This window comes from Hydra vulgaris, chromosome 03, assembly GCF_038396675.1.
Source record: "Hydra vulgaris chromosome 03, alternate assembly HydraT2T_AEP".
Taxonomy (NCBI): domain Eukaryota; kingdom Metazoa; phylum Cnidaria; class Hydrozoa; order Anthoathecata; family Hydridae; genus Hydra; species Hydra vulgaris.
Window position 1 is genome coordinate 68,136,965 of NC_088922.1, and position 22,695 is coordinate 68,159,659.

The 22,695-nt window shown below is 29.0% G+C and overlaps 1 protein-coding gene across 1 annotated transcript in view; it reads left to right on the plus strand.

The window, feature by feature from the left end:
- Positions 1-22,695, plus strand: part of LOC100213990 (lon protease homolog, mitochondrial) — a 63,380-nt gene that overhangs the window by 23,907 nt on the left and 16,778 nt on the right. The window contains exons 8-14 of the mRNA XM_065794070.1: positions 13,522-13,664; positions 15,638-15,858; positions 16,256-16,455; positions 16,654-17,240; positions 17,343-17,505; positions 18,930-19,069; positions 19,149-19,346. Of these exons, the coding sequence (XP_065650142.1) occupies positions 13,522-13,664; positions 15,638-15,858; positions 16,256-16,455; positions 16,654-17,240; positions 17,343-17,505; positions 18,930-19,069; positions 19,149-19,346 (1,652 nt within the window). The remainder of the gene's footprint in view (positions 1-13,521; positions 13,665-15,637; positions 15,859-16,255; positions 16,456-16,653; positions 17,241-17,342; positions 17,506-18,929; positions 19,070-19,148; positions 19,347-22,695) is intronic.

Below are 22,695 nucleotides of genomic sequence, written 5' to 3' on the forward strand. Positions count from 1 at the left end.
CTAAAACCGACTTATCGGCTCCTCCTAAAATACCGCTTTATTGAACCAGGAATGATTTTAAAATAATTCAATTAAATGAATTTTTTATGAGTTAATACGATAAAGTAAACTTTAATAATGAACTTGTTTCATGTTTTTATAATTTAATACTTGCATTTGTCGCAGGGCAATAAGTTGGTGTAATTGAATTTTTAAAAGTATGGTTTCCCTATTATCGTTCCAAGAAACTACGTCATAATTTTTCAAAATTTGGTACTTACCGGATCATTATTACAAATTTTGATTTATTTAAAATTTTTAACAATTACTTGATATCTTTCATTTATAATATTGTTAATGTATGTTCTTATTATTTATCTTTATAAAGGCCACTTACGTTTTATGAGATAAAAGAAAAAATGACTATATCAATTGAGGAAGGGTGTCATTTGCAGTGCAGTGGGTTGAATGCGGCCACCACAACTCTCCCTAAAAACTGCCTTAATTTTAAAATCAATCAAAAGAAACCAACATATTGAACCCAAAATTTCGAAAAATCTTCTGCTATATGGTATTACTTAAAAAATTATAATTGAGGGGTTTGAGGAAGGCTAATGTTAAAACTCATCAAAGTGCGGGTGGAGTTAAAAACTCTAATGGTCTTCGGAGACCCTGATGCATAAATATGCCACCCCTCATAATAATTGTTTGAAATTTTGAAAGTTAAAATTGCCAAAAATAAAATCTAAAAGTTAGGTTGTGAATTTATTTTAATCTGTTATTGACAAAATAGAATTTGTATATTGAACCAGATGATGGGATTCTGCTATTGATACAATCAATAAAGTTGTGGGTAATATACAAATGATGGTATTGTTATATATATACAAGAGATACCGTAGTCATAACCATTGGGGTATTTGAAAATGAATACATTGAGCCAGATGATAATAGTTTTGAGGTAGTATTATCTAAACCTAAAACAATTAAAAAAAACCAATCCAGTAACCGATAAAATGGATTTATTACCAAGGGTGGATCCATAGAGGGGCGATGCGGGCAATCACACACCCTCCCCATCCTTAGATATTTTAGTATTTTTTTAATTTTGTAAATTTTTATATTTAACACACTAATTTGTTTTAAAATGGAAGTAAATTAGAGAGGTTGTCTAAATAAAATAGCATTTTTAATAAAATTGTGTGGTGAAAATTTTAAATGGAGTAATTACTTGCTTACTAATAATTAAATCACCCTCCCTCCCCATTACTATATATTCTGGGACCATTAAATCGAAAAAATATTAAAATTGCCCTCTTCCATCCTTACGACATGGTCTGGATTCGCCCTTGTTTAGTCCCAATGTTGTCTCCGTATCTAAAAGTGACTGTAATAGTTGAACGAGTGCATCATTAACCCATCGAACTGGTTAAGTTAATTATGTATTTGCGCTACAAGGATTGTTTGATAGTTTTAAAAAATAACTCTGACTAAATGAAGACTAAAATTAACAACTCTGAATAAAAAATAGCTGATACCACCTGTTTATACAAAACCATGGCCGAAATTTATGAAACAGAACTCACGACATACAGACTGTTCTAAATCAAGTAAGAGGTCATGATTTAAGTATGTTAGATAAGCAACAACCAAAACGTAATATCTTTACAATAGATCTGCAAATTTACGAAACTTAATGACTTTGGAAATAATAAATTTACAGTAGTAAACTTCTTAAAGCAGGGTTTGACAGGGATATTGTTAAACAAATAACACTCGATCAAATTAATGGTCATGGTATGGTTAAGAGGGTTACTGTTTATTGGGTACTAAATAAATAACAACAGCAGTACAGTAATAATTTAGTGATATCAAGCAAATTATATCATCTCCAAGGTTAGCAAGTTAGCATAATGTGGATGCCTAATATTATTAAAAATAACATTATTCAAAATTATTCCAAAACGGGTCTCATAAAATATTATGATTATACACTTCATTTGAGATCCAGGTTGACATACTTTGAAAGAACCTTATTTTATTAATATTACAAATTCGTGTAACTTTAAGGATCTTTAGCTATCCCTCCAAATAAAAATATTAATATATTAAAGTAAAATATTAGGCATATAATTAAAACATGTTGTTATTTTAGTATATAAAATACCTAGCCAGCAAACCACATTGGGTTATGGTCTGAACTACGTTGGGCCAACGTAGTATGCTAGCTGGGTATTTAGTGTATTGTTGCAGATTTTTGGCAATATTATACGAAGTTACAATCGGCACAAAGATATGTACAAATTGCTCCTACTTATCGTTAAACTAGTTTGAAATAGCCTGACTTCTACGCTTTCAATATAACTTATTTTCATATTTTTTTATTTTTAAGTTCATTTTTCCACCTTCCAAACACTTTATTGTTTTTAAATACTTTAATGCTTGTCATACAGAATGGCTCGGATATCCTGCGTGCTACTTCTGCTAAAATTTGTCTTTATTTAATTTCTTATAGGAATCGGTAAACCTCGTACTCACTTTTCAGACAACCAAAAACATTTACTTTCTCTAATAGACTTACTCTCTACTCTGATCCTAAACAATGCACAGTTTCTCATCATTCACCTTTAAGAAATTCCATACTTTGATCTCTTCAAAACAAAACAAAACTCTTATACCAGTTTCCATATCTATCAGTGGCAGATCCAGGTCATAGTCAGGATCTTAGGGGGGGAGGGGAGAGGTAGACCAATAAAAAAAAAAGGGTTTCCGTTTTCTTAGATAAAACCACTATTTCATTTGATCATTTACAATGTTTATAAGTTAGATTACTAATAAATATATTGAATGTGTATATAAATAACTTTTTTTTTGCGTTAAAATCTAATTTTGCAACATATATATATATATATATATATATATATATATATATATATATATATATATATATATATATATATATATATATATATATTAATTTTATGTAGCGTTTTAGGATTTCTCTACTGCCCAATAATTCGGTTGCAAAATTATGATACCTTATGATTCGACTTTTCTACAGCTTATGGTCATGGCTGCCGAGAGAGGGAAGTGAACGAGGAAGATTCCCGTTGCCCAAATAAAAGTTTTTGAAACTTCATAATAATTTTAATAATTTTCTTTCTTTTTCGAGACTTTCCCAGGGCCCAATGGAAAATTCATGATTCTCCCAGTAAATCGTTTACTTTCTATATTCTTAAATTTTAAAGCTTGTTAATCTATGGTTTTAAATGTTATTTAGAAAACCTACAAAAAAAAATTATTGAAAATTGCTATATACCTACGTGTGTCAATAATGCATAAAATTTGACACCAAGCAAACTAACGCGTATAAAATATAATTGATTACTATCGTTTAAAAGCGAGGTTCGGCAATGCATCAAAATTGAAAGATGCCTTTGTTCCTTTTCACTTGTTCGTCTTTTTCTATAGCTATTAATTTATGATTTAAAAGGTGAAAATCAGAGTTTCACTCAGTTTCACCTAATGAAATCATTTCTAAAATACGCGTCATAATTATGTAGAAACTTCCCTAAAAAAAGAAAAATCAATTTGGTTTTAACATAAGACAATTTTATTAACATATTAACATAATGTATAAATATGTAAAAGAAGTAGCAATAGATAAATTCTTACGATTCGAAAAATTTAACTACCTTAACTAAAACATATTTTTCTAACATAATGTTTCCTTTATCTTTGCAATGTTAAGAAATCTATATCGGACCTAATTAATGTAATAAATAACTCTACTCGAGTAATTAATGTCATAAATGACTCTAGTCTAGAAACTAATCTAATAGATAACTCTAGTCTAGGATTAATCTAATGAATAAATCTAGTCCTGAAATTAATCAAATAAATAACTCTAGTCTAGTAACTAATCTAATAAATAACTCTAGTCTAGGATAAATCTAATAAATAACTCTAGTCTTGAAATTAATCTAATAAATAACTCTTGTCTTGAAATCAATCTGATAAATAACTCTAGTCTAAGATCTAATAATTAACTTTCTAAAATTAGAGAACTGAAATTACTGAAACAATTTGTTACAAACTACAAACTATTTTCGCTTATTTAAATGTCATTTAAACACTTTAGATGAAATCTTTACATTACAGTATAGTTAGTATAAAAAGCTACTTTTTACATTCTTAAAATATTGTTTCTAACTTTATCTTTAATTTTTTTATGTCTTCTTTTTTCCAAAATAGGAAAGTTTTTAATTGCTAGCAACACCTCGTGCAATTGAGGTACCTTTTTCTGTAATAAATGAGCTCGAAATGCTTTATTAATTGCATCATTTCCTCCTCAATCCATGTTTCCTATGTCTTTTTCTATAAATTAATAAACATATTTTAATACGTTGCAATTTTTAAAAAAGTTGACAAACTTGAAAACTATTTTCATAACACTACATTTAAACCAGTTGTGATAGCAATTAATACCTTTTTAATAGGTTTTAACACGTCCTCACAGTTATTATTTGGTGTGTACTGTTTTCTTTATTCTATAGAAACACATTTATCAAATAAAAAAAGAAAACAGAGTATTGCAGCATAAAGTGTTTGTATTCCTTAACACTTTAGCCATGTAATCATTTAAAAACAATTGAAAATTTTTATTGTTAAATATTACCATTAACTATTACCTGACTGTTTACCTATTGAAGCACTAACAACATGAGAGTTATTTTCTAAAACTCTATTATTTTCTTTAAGAACATCATCAATCTTCTTGTTCTTTACAGACTTCCCATCATCAATAGCTACAAGAACTTTTGCTACTTTGGTCAGCTCTATGGTAGCATCTTCCTTTCTATACCAATTCATTTGAACATCTTTAGTATGACCAAAATGATTTGTAAGCCATGTTAATTCAGCATCATTCATATCTAATAGCAGCATAATTGTTGCTTTCTTGTAGGTGTTATAAGTCTTGGCTTTTAAAGATTTGAAACACTCTTAGTTATGCTTTGAAGAGTATCCCAACCTTTTAAATAAAATTCACCGTATCCAAAAACATAAGGGTTACTATCATGAGCCTCTAGATACAACCTATGTTTTACAATTAACCTTATGGCCTCTATCATTTCACTGGTAAAAAGTATAGGCACCAAAGCATTTTACTTTTCCCTTTTTTATTTTTTCCTTCAATATAGCAAACCTGCATATGATCAGCAAGAATTTTTTCTACAGGGTCATCAGGGTTGTCAATATTGGTTCGCCTTTTCCATCTTCCATCCTCGACACCTTGCCACTACAAAAGTTTTAATTTTGATACTTCTCCACCATGTCTAGCGTTAAAAATTAATACTCGTGTCTAAGTTAATTTAGCAAGTTATTTAACATCTTTATTTGAAAAACTAGAAGACTCGATGCGATAAACACAGTCTCCCATTTCATACAAAATGTGTTTCCTTAAAATCATTATATCACCCTCCAATGGCAGTTCTTCAGGCTGATTAGCTTTATCAGATTCATAAGTTGACCATTTCCTGCCATAACTTGCCAGTCACTATCATATAACTCATATAAAAAGTTTCTTATTTTTTTGATTTTAATACTACAGTTTTCTCTCAAAGCAAGTGCTCTTAAATTAAGTGCTAGATTGCGTAAACAAAATCCTGCCTTTAGAAAAGTATTTGGTTTCCCAATATCTCTATTGCCATTATATTCAGAAAGAATTTTGACTGAAGTAATAAGATCAAAATTTTCCGGTAACACCAACAAACTTGCAACAGCATTTTCTTGCATATCATTCCTTCTAAATATTTGCAAGATTCGAGCAAGGCAACGCAAAGAATACTTAATACCATGATATCTATCTTTTTTTTTTTTTTTTGCATCTCAACAGCAGCGTACATTAATAATAAATTGTCGTTACAGATAATAAGGTGAAGATCGTCCCGCTTCATTTTTGGTAGTATGAGCATGAAAAAAAATTTATCATAATATGCACTTCACCAAACTTCTTATCACCTACAGCAACACCAAGCATAGCTCGACTTGAAGATAAATTTTTATTTGAAGTTATTTCCAAAAATTTTGGTTTACAGTTTTTAGCATGTTTGTAAAGAGTTTTAGCATTAAACATTCCATGACAGTCTATACAAGGTACAAGCTCCATTACTTTGGCTGATGACTCTCTGACAATAAAAAGATTATTTTGATTACTTTTAAGAAGATTTATATTAGCTAGGTAATCCCCTTGCCTGGTAATTAGTTTCCAAGCATGAGACCTTTCTTTACTTCTTAATGGGTGTGATAGAGCTTCCTTAACATCATCTTCTGATTTATGAATATTCATAAAATTTCGAGGAGGATTCCAAACACATTTTTTACAATATAAACAAAGGCGCATTTTATGACCACTTTTTCTTTTTGGAATACCTAAAATTATTTTTCAAATTTTATTTTATTGTATTTACCCTAACATAAATAATTCAAGAGTGAAATGAATTTGAAGTTAATAAATATCTTTATTTTTTTACAATTAAATTATCAATTAAACTATTAACCATTAAATTATTAATCAATTATTAAACTTATAACAATTAAACTATTAAACAGTTATTAATAAAACAATAAATTATTTACCAACAGCATCACCCTTACTTTTGCAGACAGCTGTTTCAGTTAAATTTTCAATAGAGTTTACAATCTGCTCATAGTTATTTAATTTCGGTGTCATAGAACTGCTGACATCAGAATAGCTACAAGAAGCTTGGCAATCTTGCAGCATGGTCTTTATCTTTGGAATTTCTTTATTGATAGTTGATACACTGACATCATTCCTTTCTATTGAAACATTTTCTTCCTCATTTTCATCACTACTCCCATCACTACTTGAACTTAGGTTGGTTGATAATTGCCATCACTACTGTCATTCTAAAATAAGTTGATTAATGTAAACAAAATCTTTGATAAAAAATTATTTATTATAACTTTCAACTTATATATTTATACACAATAAAGTTATTGTTATAAATTAAAAGAATGTAGAAATACATCATACATCAACAAAACTCTAAATAAAGATAAAAAAAAAAAACTTTTTATTGAATGAAAATGTAACTAACATATAAAATGTAAAATAACATGAAGTATTTACATTGATTGAATGTATTTCTAAGCCACTGTCTTCTTCAGCGCTGGTGTCAGCATTTTCGGTCTGAAATAGATATTGTAATAGAATTATAATTTATAAAAAACTGTTTGAAAATAAAAACTGGGATGTAATGGATTCATCAGTAACTTGTAAAATTAGGAGATACAAAAATCAAAAAACATAAACCCTAAAACAAAAAACAAAAAACCCTAACCCTAACCCTGACCAATGGAGAAGCTGGAGTTTCTTTTCTAGCCTAGATAATATATAAAAGATTTAACAGATTTTAAGATTTAAAAAATTTATTCAAATCTATATGCAAAAAAAAGATTTTAATATACTTATAACTTTAACAAATAATATTATTTAAAATTTTACTACTTTTGAAAATTTTCTAGATACCCGTAATTTTAATTTGTAGGTAAAAACTTTATTTAGTGTTGAAGTAAGAAACTTCTAAAGTAACAACAAAAAGTAATATTTATACAACATAAAATTTTTTTTTTTATTAATTAAATTCTGAAAACAAATTTATTACAAACTTACATTATTATCAACATGAACATTACCAATTTCTTGGTGTGGCAAAGATTTCTCAATAAGAAACTAAAATTATTATTTTAATATATTTAATCAGAGTCAAACAAATAAACAAAAAAAATTTATCATAATATTTAATTTTGAAATATTTACATTGAATTCACCATCAGAAAACATATAATTTCAATATCCTAAAATTATAAATTTAGGCTAAACTTTAAAATGTTATATGTGTTTGTAAATTGTAAAATATCAAGGTTTATACCATAAGTTTATTCCATCCTTTTTTAAAGGCATGTAAGAAAAATGAAACAAACATGCATTTATATATATATATATATATATATATATATATATATATATATATATATATATATATATATATATATATATATATATATATATATATATATAATTAAAATTCTAAACAAAATTGAATAAATTAAAAACTTTCGCTGAATTTTTATTTGAAAAAACCTCATATACGGCTTGTACAGGGCCTTTAAACTCTTCTGCACACTTAGTTAAATTCTAAAAATATAATTAACAACTATAAATCTATTATACAAACATTTTTATTAAATACAGGTCAAAAATTTTATTTCCCAGTCTGTATTATTAATACATAAAGTCAACTATATATAAATAAGTGTAAATAACTCATTGGTTTGTTTAAATATAATTTTGTCTAAATGCTTAAGGTATATTAAAAAAAAAATCGTATTCCGTGTTTTTTAGATTTTTATTTAAATTATGCAAACTAATGTAATTGAACTAATTTAAATACTAAGTTAGGTAAACAAACTGGTGTGTTCTGGCCTTCTTCAATACTATTTTTAACACTCTCATCCTGAAATAAAAACATTTTTATTTATATATTTTTATAAACAGAAAAAAATTCTAAAGAAAATTAAACAAATTAAAACTGCAACTAAATTTTTTTTAAACCTTATCTATGACAAGTATAGGGCCTTTAAACTCAGCAGGAAATTTAAATAAATTCTAAAATTATAATTAACAACTATATATCTATTATGTAGGCATTCTGATTAAATACAGGTCATAACTCTTATTACCCAGTCTGTGACAAAGTTGATTGTAAATAAATAACTGTCAACAATCCATGGGTTTGTGTAGATACTTAGGTCGTTAGGAATGTTCGTAGAACTCCCCTATAATAATAATAATAAAAAAAGAGTTTCTTATTAATTTTATTTTATTAAATGTTTAAAATAATGTTCATTATTATCTATAAAAAGTTGCATCCTTTCAAGCCATTTGTCAAACATTTTTTATACTCTTCTTTGGGTATACTTTGAAGTAGCTTCGTTGTGCGAGTTTTTTTACTTTCGACGTCAGTATCATCGTCAAGATTTTTTTTTATCAAGTCAAATAGCCAATAATGGGATGGAGCTAAGTCAGATGAGTATGTTTGGTGGTGAATTATTGTAATTCCAGCTTGGTTTAGACAATTTGTGATGGTTTGAGTCAAATGAGGTTGAGCGTTATCATGGAGAAATTTGAAATTTTGAGAACCTGTTTCAGGTCTTTGATTATTTATTTTGCATATAAGAGGTTTCAAACAATTTTTTATATAATATTCGCTAGTAACGGTGTCTCCCTTTTCAACATAACCCAAATGAACAACACTTGTTGTTTTGAAGAAGATGTAGAACATGTTTTTCAGCTGAAACCTGTCGCATCTTACTATAGTTCTTGGACTTTCACCTTCACCGACCCAACTAGCCTTAGCCGACTTGTGTCCAACTTGTCTCAAATAAAACCACAACTCATACCCTGTAATAATATCACAAAATCTTCATGGGCCGTTTCTGAAAAGGGCTAAATTCGCCTTACATGCTTCAAATCTATTCTTGCAATTTTGATCGGTTAACTCGTGGGGTATCCAACACGATGTTAATTTTCTTTTTTTAAGTGCGCTGTTAATGATTTTGTTGAATGTAAAACAATTACTTGATGTCAGGGCTTCAATTATATCATTTGTTGCATGCGGATTTTCTTCAATAATGGCTATGGCTCGCATACATTCACTACTCTCAGTTGTATATGTGGTTTGAGGGTGCCTTGAGCAAGAATCATCTCTGAGAATCTCTCTACCATCTTTAAATAAAGTAGCCCACTTGGCAACTGTACTATATTTTGGAGCTTGGTCACCATGAACTAAAACCAATTCATCAGTTATGGCTTGTGCTGAAACCCTAAGTAGAGCGCGGGTTTTAATATATCCTCGATATTCACATTTTTCCATCTTTGATTTTTTTCTTTTAAACATATATAATAAAATTTAAATAACTTTTTTAATCATTCAAAATATTTCAACAAGTACCTAAAATGTTCATAATTAAACACAGTTTAAAATGATATATAAGTATTAAATTATTTCCTGTCTCATTGTATCTTTATAGATGAAGTTCTATGAACTTCTTTAACAACCTAAGTACAATTTTGCCTAAATGCTTAAGGTATATTAAAAAAAAAAAAATTATATTAATTTAAATACAAAGTTAGGTAAACAAACTGGCATGTTCTGGTCTCCTTCATTACTATTTTCAACATTATCATCCTGAAATAAAAACATATTTTTAAAACATTTTTATAAACAATTTTATCTGAGAAATTTAACTTTAACAATTTATCTGTTAATAAACTAAAATGCTGTAAATTTTAGTTGACTTAAAAGTCAATGGTCTAATTATGGTGCATGGCATAGTATATAAAGAAAAATATTATATTTTATAAACTAAAATTGGCCAAGACTTAAACTGATTAACTTTTACATTCTTTAAAAATTCTATAAAGTTTAAATCCTTTATAAAAATATTATAAACCTTCTAATAAAAAAATTATTTCCAAAACTCAAGTTAAAATGCATGTATTTAACATTTATTTAACAAATTAGCAAAAAATATGAAAATAATGATTATCATCATCAAAATAAATCATACCAGCAATTTTAAACTGTTAGTACATTTATTAGATCTATAAAATATAACAATTCATAACACATATCATAACTTTATGTCGAAGTATTTATGATTATATATTGATTATATATAATATTTCTTTTTTTTTTTATATATATATATATAGAAATGGAAGAAGCTATATATAAATTTATACTTAAATTACTCAAATAAAGGCTCCTTTAACATTTCAAACACTTCTTCGTTGCTGGACCCTTTCAATGACATACTCTAAAATTTGAAATCCACATGACTACAAAATAATTAAACATCAAGTTACTTATATATAACTTATATATAAAATGCGGTAGTGGTGTTGTGGTAGAGCGCTCGCTTTATAAGCAAGAGGTTCCGAATTCGATCCCCACCACGTCCCTGGTAGTACCGCCCTTAACTTGTTTCTCCGCGCAGCGGCCTTGTTCGTCAAGGTTCGTGTTTCGGAATTATAGAGTTGAGAGAGGGTTATAACCACAAGTAGCCTCCTCATCTGTAGTGGCCTTATCGACCTTGGGGAGGTGAAGTAACAAAAAAAAATATATATAGCTATCGTTGCATTAAAAATTTAATTTGAACTATGCTAATTTATCTTAAATTCCATTTTTAAATTTTTTAAATTGTTGTGGTTAAGTACTTGAAATAAATTAGATACCGTTACCATTTTTAATTCTTTTAATCTACCAATAATCTAAAAAGTTATAATTTTTGTAAATCAAAACAAGAAAAATCATTATTTATAAGTTCATATGTATAAAATCATAATTACATATATAGAACCTTTGAAATAAGTAAAACTAAAGTTGGCAAAAAATTGCCAACCTTAAACTGTTTAAGGTCAGTAAAAACATTTATTCACAAAGGTTTCACCATAAAAAATATAAACAATGTCCGCAAACAATCGCAAACCTTAAATAGATTTAAGGTACAGTTATGTGCATATGTATATATATATTTATATATATATATATATATATATATATATATTTATTTATTTATATATTTATGTATATATTTTTATATATTTATATATATATTTATATAAAAATATTTAATTATATATAAGTATATATATATAATATATATATATATATAATATATATATATATATATATATATATATATATCGAATCAAAAAATTGATTCGATATTCTATTAGAAAAAGACAAAAAAGAAATATGTAACAAATACATACCTTTGAAAAAAACAAAGTTAGTTGTTTTTTATCCTGAAATTTTAAAATCTTAAAGTTTCAAAAATATAAAGATACCAAAACACAAGTTAATTGCTCTTCTGGATTATTGCACCATCCTCCAACAATAGTTTCAACAAGATGTCTTGTGTCAGATTCCAAATATATTTTAGAAATAATATTTGTATCTGGTCTTTCTCCTTTTTCAAGGGCTTGAGTTAAAAAAATATCTTTATAAATAGAACAGTAATTTTGCCACGGTGAGTCTAATCCTGACATAATTTCAAAAATAGATAATGACATGGCATAAACATCTGATTTTTTTGTGACAATATTTACTGTATAGTTACAAATTTCAGTAGAAAGATAAGCTATTGTTAAACCAGCAAATCCAGCTTTTACCTTAGTTTTTGTTGCCATTGTTTCTTTCATTATAGCACAAAAATCAGTAAGTTTTATAACTATACTTAAAGTACCCTGAACTAAAATATTTGCAGGCTTAAAATCATGATGCACAATGTTTAGGTCGTGCAAATATTTTAACCCAGTAGCTGCTTGTAAGCAGTAATCTAACCGTTCCATATAGTTAAAATAACTTTCTTTATTAAACAAATTTAATAATTCTGGCAATGAATCGCATACTGTATTTTCTACTAGTACACAGCAGTAGTCAAACAAAATTGCTAGAGGTCTAATACTAAAGCCAATATACGCAACAATATTTGGATGGTTAAGCTTTTTAAAACGATTAGACATAAGAAACATTTTTGATTTAGGGAATTGATGCTTATAAAGTTTACAAGCAATAACCTTCTTTTTATGAACAAATTTGTAAACTTTTGCAAAAGAACCTTTGCCAATAAAAGCATCTTGAGGCATGTTTAGAGGTAGTTCTACGATAAATTTGTTGTTTTCTTGCTCAATCTGATTAAGCCTATGGATTTTAGAAAACTGAAGTTTGCCATTTTTAAAATTAATCAATAATAAAATGTAAGTGCATATAAAATTAAACAAAGTAGTGAAAAAAGCGCAAAATTACCGGTAGCAAAAGAGTAAGATATGTAAGTCATTAAAGTATTTATTTTTATTTATAATTTATGTTTTTCGTCGCTAAAATTAAATATATCATGGCATGATATATTCTGATAGATTCTCGCAAAAATATTTAGCATATAATACATGCCTAATAATATTGATAACAAATAAGATTTATTTGTTATCAATATTATTAGGCATGACATGCCTAATAATATTGATAACAAATAAATCTTACAGTTCCTTTAAGGGTTCAATAAAGATGGATTTTGCGAGAATTATGTGTAAGTGTAAAAAATACAAACACCAACTTATCGACTCAGTTTAGTTAGGACCACTGTGTGAATATAGAAACAATAATGATGCAAAATAAGTTAAAAAATTATCGAACCACTTGAATGAGCCGATAAAAAAAAAAGAGTCAATAAGGAGTCGCGTAAAGAAGTGCGCGGTTTGGTAAGTTGGTAATAGTTCTTCCATACATACATACATACATACATACATACATACATACATACATACATACATACATACATACATACATACATACATACATACATACATACATACATATAAACATACATACATAGATACATATGCTTTTACTAATATTATTTGATTAACACTGTTTTTACTTAAATTTTCAGGTGCAGCTTTAACTAGTGCTGAACCTTCTCAATTACAAGAAGTCTTAGAAGAATGTGATATTCCAAAAAGACTAATGCTTGCATTAGAATTATTAAAGAAAGAATATGCTGTTATAATGCTTCAACAGAGACTTGGAAAAGAGGTTTTCATTTTAAAATCAAATACTTATAAATAAAACAACTATATATATATATATATATATATATATATATATATATATATATATATATATATATATATATATATATATATATATATATATATATATATATATATATATATATATATATATATATATATATATATATATATATTTCACTTTTTGGTTTGTGTCATCTCTGGATTTAGTTAGTGCACAGTTTCCTTATAACTCTAATTGTTTACCTTAATCTTTTTCCTGAGCTTGTGTTCAGTTTCTCCTTGTTTCCCTAGGTGGTTCAGATTGTGCTATAATCTAATTTTATTTTTTAAACTTTTATTTCATTGTTTTTTCAGATTCACACTACTTAACACTTTTCACTATTACCTTAAAGATGACTGGAAATTCTTTTTGTCATTTTTTTTATGATGGGCCTTGGGAAGCTAAAACTTTTGCCCCCTTTTTAATCTATAATAATATAAAGACAGGCATTGAAGTTTTACTCATAAGTTTAGCTGAAGTTTTTTTTTGTTTACCTCTTTTTTTTACCATTTTTTTTCTATTTGTAATCACTTTTTTTTATATTATCAACTCTTTGAACAAACTTTTTTTATTCATTTCAAAAAAATCAATACTTTAACTAAACTAATGCCTTACTTCAAGTATCATGTATTGCTTACACTAAGGTCCAGTCTCAGATTACTAATCTTCTAAGTTTTTATTATTTTTATTTTTTAATCTTAAATGTGATGTTTTTGGACACCTTGTGGTTATATTTTTTGTTTATGTTAATTCACCTCCCCAAGGACGAGAAGGCCACTACAGTCGAGGAGGTCACAGTTGAGGAGGCTACTTTAGTTGTGGTTACCACCCTTTATCAACTTTATAACTCTGAAGCACGAACCTTGACAAACAAGGCCTCCGCACAGAGTTGAGTGCAGTACTACCAGGGACGTGGGGGTTGAACTCCATATATGAGTTATATTCGAGTTAAACCATATATTATTCATTATCAAGATAGCATCTGTTAAGGTAGCCTCTCTTTATCGTGATCATCATTTTCTTACTCCTGATTCCATTGTCTACTTTTATAAATCTCTTATTTGGATTGTATAGAATCCTGTTATCATATTTGTCTTTCTAATGAGACCTTTATTTGATGACCAGATTAATGAGACCAGATTTGAGATTTATAAGGATAAAGAATAGAATACTGAGTAAGAAAGTGGCAAGAATGATAAAGAGGTGCAACCTTAGCAGATGCTAATTTAGCAATAGATTTGATATATGGTTTCCAAGAAAGATAGGAAGTAAGAGTTAGTGCTAGAAGAGGAAAGGTGGATGACTCATTGAGTACATTACTGTTCATAAATATAGGAAGATCTAGATTATTGCAATAGTAGTTAGCTGAGAAAAGTTGTGTTTCATCCAACTTCACCAGCCACTGTGAGCCCCATACTGTAGCAGAAGTGAGATCCTTTTCAAGCTCAAATGCCCTCTCCAAGTAATCAGAGAGTGTTAAAATCTATCCTAGGAATCATCGTAAGAAGAAAGCTTATGGAGAAGGCCACCATGCCAAACTTTATCAAAAGCTTTAGAAATTTCCAGAGCGAGTTATACAAGATTGAGTTTTGGGTAACAGTAAAAGTGATCTTAATTGACCAGCAACTATGGTAGTATTTGTAGAAAAGAGAAAGAATTATTAAAGAATAAATTAATTAGGCTCAACCACAAACTTTGTAGCTTGAGCAGGTCCAACAATGTTTATGTTGTAATTTTGGACCTTGTATTAAAGAGAAAACTCTTTAATACAACTCATAAACATTGTTGGACCTGCTATTGTTGGAAAAGCAACAATCAAATAAATTAACATGTTTAACAAGAAAATACTTTACTGAAGAATTGTTAAAATTAAAAAGTTTGTTAAAATTTAAAAAAATTTATATATTACTTTAGTACTTTTTTTTTATTATTAGGTTGAAGACAAAGTCAATAAGATGCAAAGAAAGTATCTTCTTCAAGAACAACTCAAGATTATCAAAAAAGAGTTAGGCTTGGAGAAAGATGACAAGGAGACTGTTGTTGAAAAGTTTCGTAGCCGCCTACAAAATCTTAAAGTTCCAGAAAAAGTCAATGAAGTTATCGAAGAAGAAATAAATAAATTAATCTTTTTAGATAACCATTCCTCTGAGTTCAGGTAAAAATTTTAATTGAAATTTATTGCAAAAGATTACACAAATAAAAAAAGTTTCACAAGCAATAATAATAATCCTCCCCCCGAGCGTACATATTTTATGGACGATCCCTATAATAATATGGCTAATCAAGTATGATCACTTTTATAAAAAATGTTTTATTTTTAAGAAATTTGTTTAGAAGGTTTTTGTTAAATTTGATGAATTAATTATACCTAGTTTACATGTTAAATTAATTAATATTTAAAAAAAAATTAACAATAAAAAATAATTATAAATATATTATAAAATTATAATATTAAAAATATATTAAACAATTAGTAAGTAAATTTAATCCAATATTTCATCTTCTTGTGCAAAATTTCTGATATAAAATTCTATTGTAATAATTTTGTGTAGTGTAACAAGAAATTATCTTGATTGGTTAACAAATATTCCTTGGGGCTTACACAGTGAAGATATCCTAGATTTAAAGCGAGCTGCTCAAATATTAAACCATGATCATTATGGTCTAGAAGATATTAAAGATAGAATCTTGGAGTTCATTGCAGTGACAAAAATAAGTGGAAATATCCAAGGAAAAATTCTTTGCTTTACAGGTTGTTTGTTAAGAATTGTTTTTTACAATTTTTTTTAATTATTATTTGTCAGGTTTTTAGTTTGTTTATTTTATTATATACTGATATCTGTTCATATTTATTTTGTTTGAGATTTTTTTAATTTTATTTTAAAAATAAAACTTTTAACGCTATTTAAAGTAAAAAAATTTTAAATTAAATTGTTACCTTTTTAAAAAGGTCCACCTGGTGTTGGTAAAACAAGTATCGGAAAGTCCATTGCTCGATCTTTAAATCGTGAATATTTTCGATTTAGTGTTGGTGGTTTGACAGATGTAGCAGAAATTAAGGGTCATCGACGGACTTATGTTGGAGCAATGCCTGGAAAAGTTATTCAATGTTTGAAAAAAACTAGAACAGAAAACCCCCTCATTTTGATTGATGAAGTTGATAAAATTGGTAGAGGGGTACAAGGTGACCCTACATCTGCTCTTCTTGAACTGCTGGATCCTGAACAGAATCATAATTTTTTAGATTATTATCTTGATGTTCCAGTCGATTTGTCTAAAGTTCTGTTTATATGTACAGCTAATAATGTTGAGACAATACCTGCTCCTTTAAGAGATAGAATGGAGATAATTGAAGTATCTGGTTATGTTGAAGATGAGAAAATTGGTATTGCCCAACAATACCTAATTCCTCAAGCACGTATAACAACTGGTATGAATGCTGAAATGATTGATATTAGTAAGGAAGCATTGAAAGTATTAGTCCAGAAATACTGTCGTGAAAGTGGAGTCAGAAATTTACAAAAGCATATTGAAAAGGTATATTTTTTTTTGTTAAGTGTTTTTTTTGCCCACTGTTCTTCTTTTTTATTATTATTATTTTTGTTTTTCGGGTAAAGTATTAACAAATTAAAAATTTAGATATTTCGTAAAGCAGCACTAAAATATATAGAAAAAAATGATAATATTCAAATTGCACCAGATCTTTTAAAGCAATATGTTGGAAACCCTATATTCAATGCAGAGAGAATGTATAATAAAACTCCACCCGGGGTGGCCACTGGTCTTGCATGGACATCAATGGGTAAATGCTTTTATGCTATTATAATTGTTTATTATAAGGGGTCATCCATAAAGTACTTCAAGCTCTTGGAAAAAAATAGGGGTTAGAAAGAATGACATTTCAGAAAATGTGTGAATAGGGGTGGGGTTTTTTTTTTATAAATGTATTTTTTTAAATTAACTAAAGGTAAAGGTTTTTGCATTAGTCAATTTTATCAATCATTTATTTATTCAAATTCAACTACTATGTCAACTATGTTATTATGTTACTACTATATTAAGGTATAATTAAATTTCAATGTTACGGTATAAGTATACCTTAACATAGACAAAAAAGGAAGCAAGATTAACAAAAGGAAGCTGCCAAGATTTAAAACAAAATGAAATCTAAAGATAATTTCTCTACAAAAATTGATTCTGTGTTGAGAGAATATAATGCTATTTGCCAAGAAGAAAAAAGATGTATTTATTAGTTTCTAGGCAAATCAAGCGTTACGACATAATGCAATAACTATACCTTGTGAATAATCATGTATCAGCTTTAGATATCCTAACAAAATTATCTGGAATTGTAATATAGAAAAATGCATATAAAGCTCCTTGTAAAATTGATTGAGCATTTTTACCAAAAGCTATTGATAATATTGCTTTACATGGATCAGTTGCACTTGATAACAAAGTGACATCAGATTTTTCAAACACAGATGACTCAACAACTAATTAAAGATGTCAGATGCTTCAGGATCTTCATTTACACTTGCAAGCTTGTTCAGTCAGTGCCTTGATTTAAATTAAAAAAATGGGCTTCGAAAATAAGAAGTTAAATAACACCATCAGGTCCAACTTAAATCCAATCAAGTAAACGTTTGCCCTCTTCTACTTTTACTAATGGTCAGAGATAGCAAAGGTAATATGATAAAGCCTATTGTTGTGAATGGAGTGACAAAAATCCACGTCGTTGGAGTGTGATTGACCTTGTTATCCACCATTTTGTTAAAAATAACCTAGATTAATAATCTTGTTTATTGCTGCCAATATTTATTTTTATTTTGAAGCATTACTTTTATTAATACATTAAAATTATTAAATAAAATTTTTCCATTTATGGTTATGATCTTTTTAAATTTATTAAGTATATATGCATTAATCTAATTTAAGCATATACATTATAATGCATTTATATAAGAGTTTGTTTTTATAGTTATGTAATAGAATTATTAAAAAATAACTCTGAGATAAAATTATGTGACACCTATTTGGAGGTGGAGGGAGAATTTTACAGAAATTTAACAGATGGTGATGGAAAGTATAGGAGGGTTCAAAAATTGACAAAAATAGCCAGATATACTTTATGGATGACTCCTCAGTATATATAATTTATAAGTTTAAATTTATTTTATTTGTCAAAAAAAAAAAAGAAAATGTGAAAAAATACAATTTTTTTAGGAGGTTCTATTTTATTTATTGAAACTACTGGAAAAATTAAGAAAGATTCAAACGAAAAACTTGTGAGTTCTTTAGAGATTACAGGACAACTCGGTGATGTTATGAAAGAAAGCTGCCGTATTGCTTACACATTTGCTAAAGTAAATTTTATTGTGATTTTTATAGTGAGACAAAATTCAACACTTTCTAAAATAATGCGTTTATAAAAATATTCTTTAGTCATTCTTAAATAAAAAAGATCCATCCAACTCTTTTTTTGATGGATCCGCAATACATTTGCATGTACCAGAAGGAGCTACTCCAAAAGATGGTCCCTCAGCTGGTTGTACAATTGTCACTGCTTTACTTTCTCTTGCAATCAATCAGCCAATCAAACAAAATTTAGCAATGACTGGTGAATTGTCTCTCACTGGCAAGGTAATTATTGTATAGACTTAAATTAATTGTGTGTTTTTTACCAAATTTGAACTTTAGGAAATATATACTTTAAATTGAAATTGCTTTTTAAAAGTTTTATTATTTTTATATTGTTCATTGTGTTTTTTTTACAACACTTTAAAACATTTCACATATTTAATTTATTAATTTAAAAACTTTATTTATAAATTATTAACATAATTTGATACATATATACATACATTTACATAATACAAATATACATACATACATATATACAGGCTTGGCCAGGAAGGCGTGCGATTTAAAGTCTTTAAATGACCATGCAAATAATATTTTGTTTTGGCAATTTAACCACTGTTTTTAAAAATGCGTTAAAAAAATTGACTTTTAATGATATTAAAAATTTTGACACATTTATATGTTTATAATGCTGGATCTTGATCTGTTTATAATGCTGGAACACGTTTATAATGCTGGATCTTCTTGACTCAATGCATGGGTTTTGCTTGTGTCTCTGTTTTTATGACTAGGCAACTCATTCTATTATCTCCTAATGAGGGTATTGCTCTAAAACTCAGTTTTATGGTTCTGAGGCCGGCTGGTAGCCAGGTTTCCCGAACTCTGTGGAAGCTCTCAGAGAGGCTGATTCCATCAACAGCTGAAAAATATCAAAGTATTAACGGTGCCATGTTGCGCATGGATGGTGTCCCTGTTTGTATTTTTGGTGTGCATTGCGGAGGCCACATTTGGAGCCCTTTGTTACGGCTTAGGGTTTATTAGTAGTAATGAGGCAATTGCTTGGACTATTAAACAGTGTTCTGAGTACTATCTATGCTTTGAGTCAAGTTCTTCAAATTAATTTTAAAATGACTAAAGTACCAAAAACTATAAAACACAAAAAACCATCATCATCACCAAGTTCTCTAAACCTATCATTCACTAATATTCGTGGTCTTCGAAGTAACTTTTCTTCTGTTGAGTCTTATCTCTTGCAAAGTTCACCAGACCTACTTGCTCTTTGTGAGACTAATTTGAGTTCGGCTGTCTTATCTTGTGATCTTAGTGTTGATGGTTATCTTCCTCTGATTCGTAAAGACTCCAATAGTCACATGCTTGGCCTGGGCATTTACATTTGTAAGAATTCACCTGTTTGTCGTGAAACTAGGTTTGAATCCACAGACTATTCTTTCATGTGCTTTCGTTTAGCACCACTTCACTCTATTGTCTTTCTCTTTGTTCTATATCGCTCTCCTTCATCTCAAGACTGCACTCTTTTTGATGTTATTTCTGGTCAAATTGACCAAGCCCTCTCTCTTTATCCATCAGCTAATATAGCTGTTGTCGGTGACTTTAATGCTCACCACTCTGAATGACTTGGCTCTAGTGTCAGTGATTATGCAGGCATTAAAACCCACAACTTTTGCCTTTCTCAATCCCTAACTCAAATAGTCAACTTCCCAACTCACTTTCCTGACAACCCGAATCATTTATCTTCTCTACTCAACTTATGTCTTGTTTCTGATCCTAGTCAGTGCTCAGTTTCTCCACATTTACCCCTAGGTGCTTCTGATCACAGTTTGATCTCTCTAAAACTAATATCTCATTCTTCTTCATCACCTGAATCCCCCTATTATTGAACCTCTTACAACTACAGTAAAGCTGACTAGGATTCTTTCCGTGATTTTCTTCGTGATGGCCCTTGGGTAGAAATCTTTTGTCTTCCTGTCGACAAATGCGCATCTTACATGACTTCGTGGATTCAGGCTAGCATGAAATCTTTTGTTCTCTCTCGACGATTCCAGGTCAAGCCTCACTCTCCTCCATGGTTTTCCTCACGCTGTGCTGGTGCAATTGCCAATCGAAACCGTTATTTCCATATTTATCAGCAAAACAGTTCTCCAGAAAACAGACGTCTGTTTATTACTGCTAGAAACAATTGTAAAAAGGTTTTGTCTAACGCCGAAACCCGCTATTCTCAGGTCATGAAATCTCATATCTCATCTCAAAAATTAGGCTCTCGTGACTTCCGGAGAATCTTTAATAGTATTAATAATAAGGGCAAATCTTTAATTCCACCTCTCTTGTATGGTTCAGACTTTGTCACCTCACCTAAAGACAAAGGTGAATTATTTGCTAAAAACTTTTCATCAATATCATCTCTTGATTGCACCAGTTGCGTTCTACCTGATATTGCCAACAAACAGGTTGATCCATTGCTTGACATTCATATCACTCCAGCTTCTGTATCTAAGGTGATTTCCTGCCTAGACTCCTCTACAGCTTGTGGCCCGGACAACATACCTGTTATTGTCTTGCAGAAGTGTTCTCCGGAGCTGTCGTCTATACTCTCAAATCTATTCAACAAGTGCTTATCAGAGTCTTGTTTTCCAGCCTGCTGGAAAGAGGCATCTGTTATCCCTATCTTCAAAAATTCTGGAGAGTGATCTGATTCGTCTAACTACCATTCCTTTCTATCATAAGCAAGGTTTTTGAATCTTTAATTAACAAACACTTAATTTCTCATCTTGAATCTAATAACTTACTTTCTGACCATCAATATGGATTTCGATCTTCTTGTTCTACAGCTGATTTGCTAGCAGTAATAACTGATAGGTTTTATCGCGCATTAGATAAAGGTGGAGAGGTTAAGGCCATCGCTCTGGACATTTCAAAAGCTTTTGATAAAGTTTGGCATGCTGGTCTTCTCCATAAGCTTTCTTCTTATGGTGTATCTGGCAACATCTTTAAGATTATTGAATCCTTCCTTTCCAATCATAGTATAAAAGTTGTCCTTGATGGACAGCACTCTTCTTATTCTGTAACTTCAAGGGTTCCTCGAGGTTCTCTTCTTGGCCCTATACTCTTTTTAATTTACATTAACGATCTTCCAGATATTCTCATATCTAAGTTGGCATTATTTGCTCATGATACTGCCATTTATTCTTGTCGTGATAAGAAACCAACACTCTCTGATTGCTTGGAGGGGGCATTTGAGCTTGAAAAGGATCTCACTTCTGCTACAGTATGGGGCTCACAGTGTATGGTGAAATTCAATACAGATAAAACTCAATTTTTTTCAGCCAATCGTTATCGCTATTATTTAGATCTTTCTATATTTATGAACGGTGATGTATTCGATGAGTCATCTACTCTTCATCTTCTAGGACTAACTCTTACTTCCGATCTTTCTTGGAAACCATATATGAAATCAGTTGCAAATTTAGCATCTGCTGAAATTGCATTTCTTTATCGAGCTCGTCGCTTTCTTACTTCGGATTCTATTATCTATCTCTATGATGCCCTTTCTCTTTTAGACAAGGTGCAAAAATGCATTGTAAACATAGTTGGAACTGCTCTTGCAGCCAAA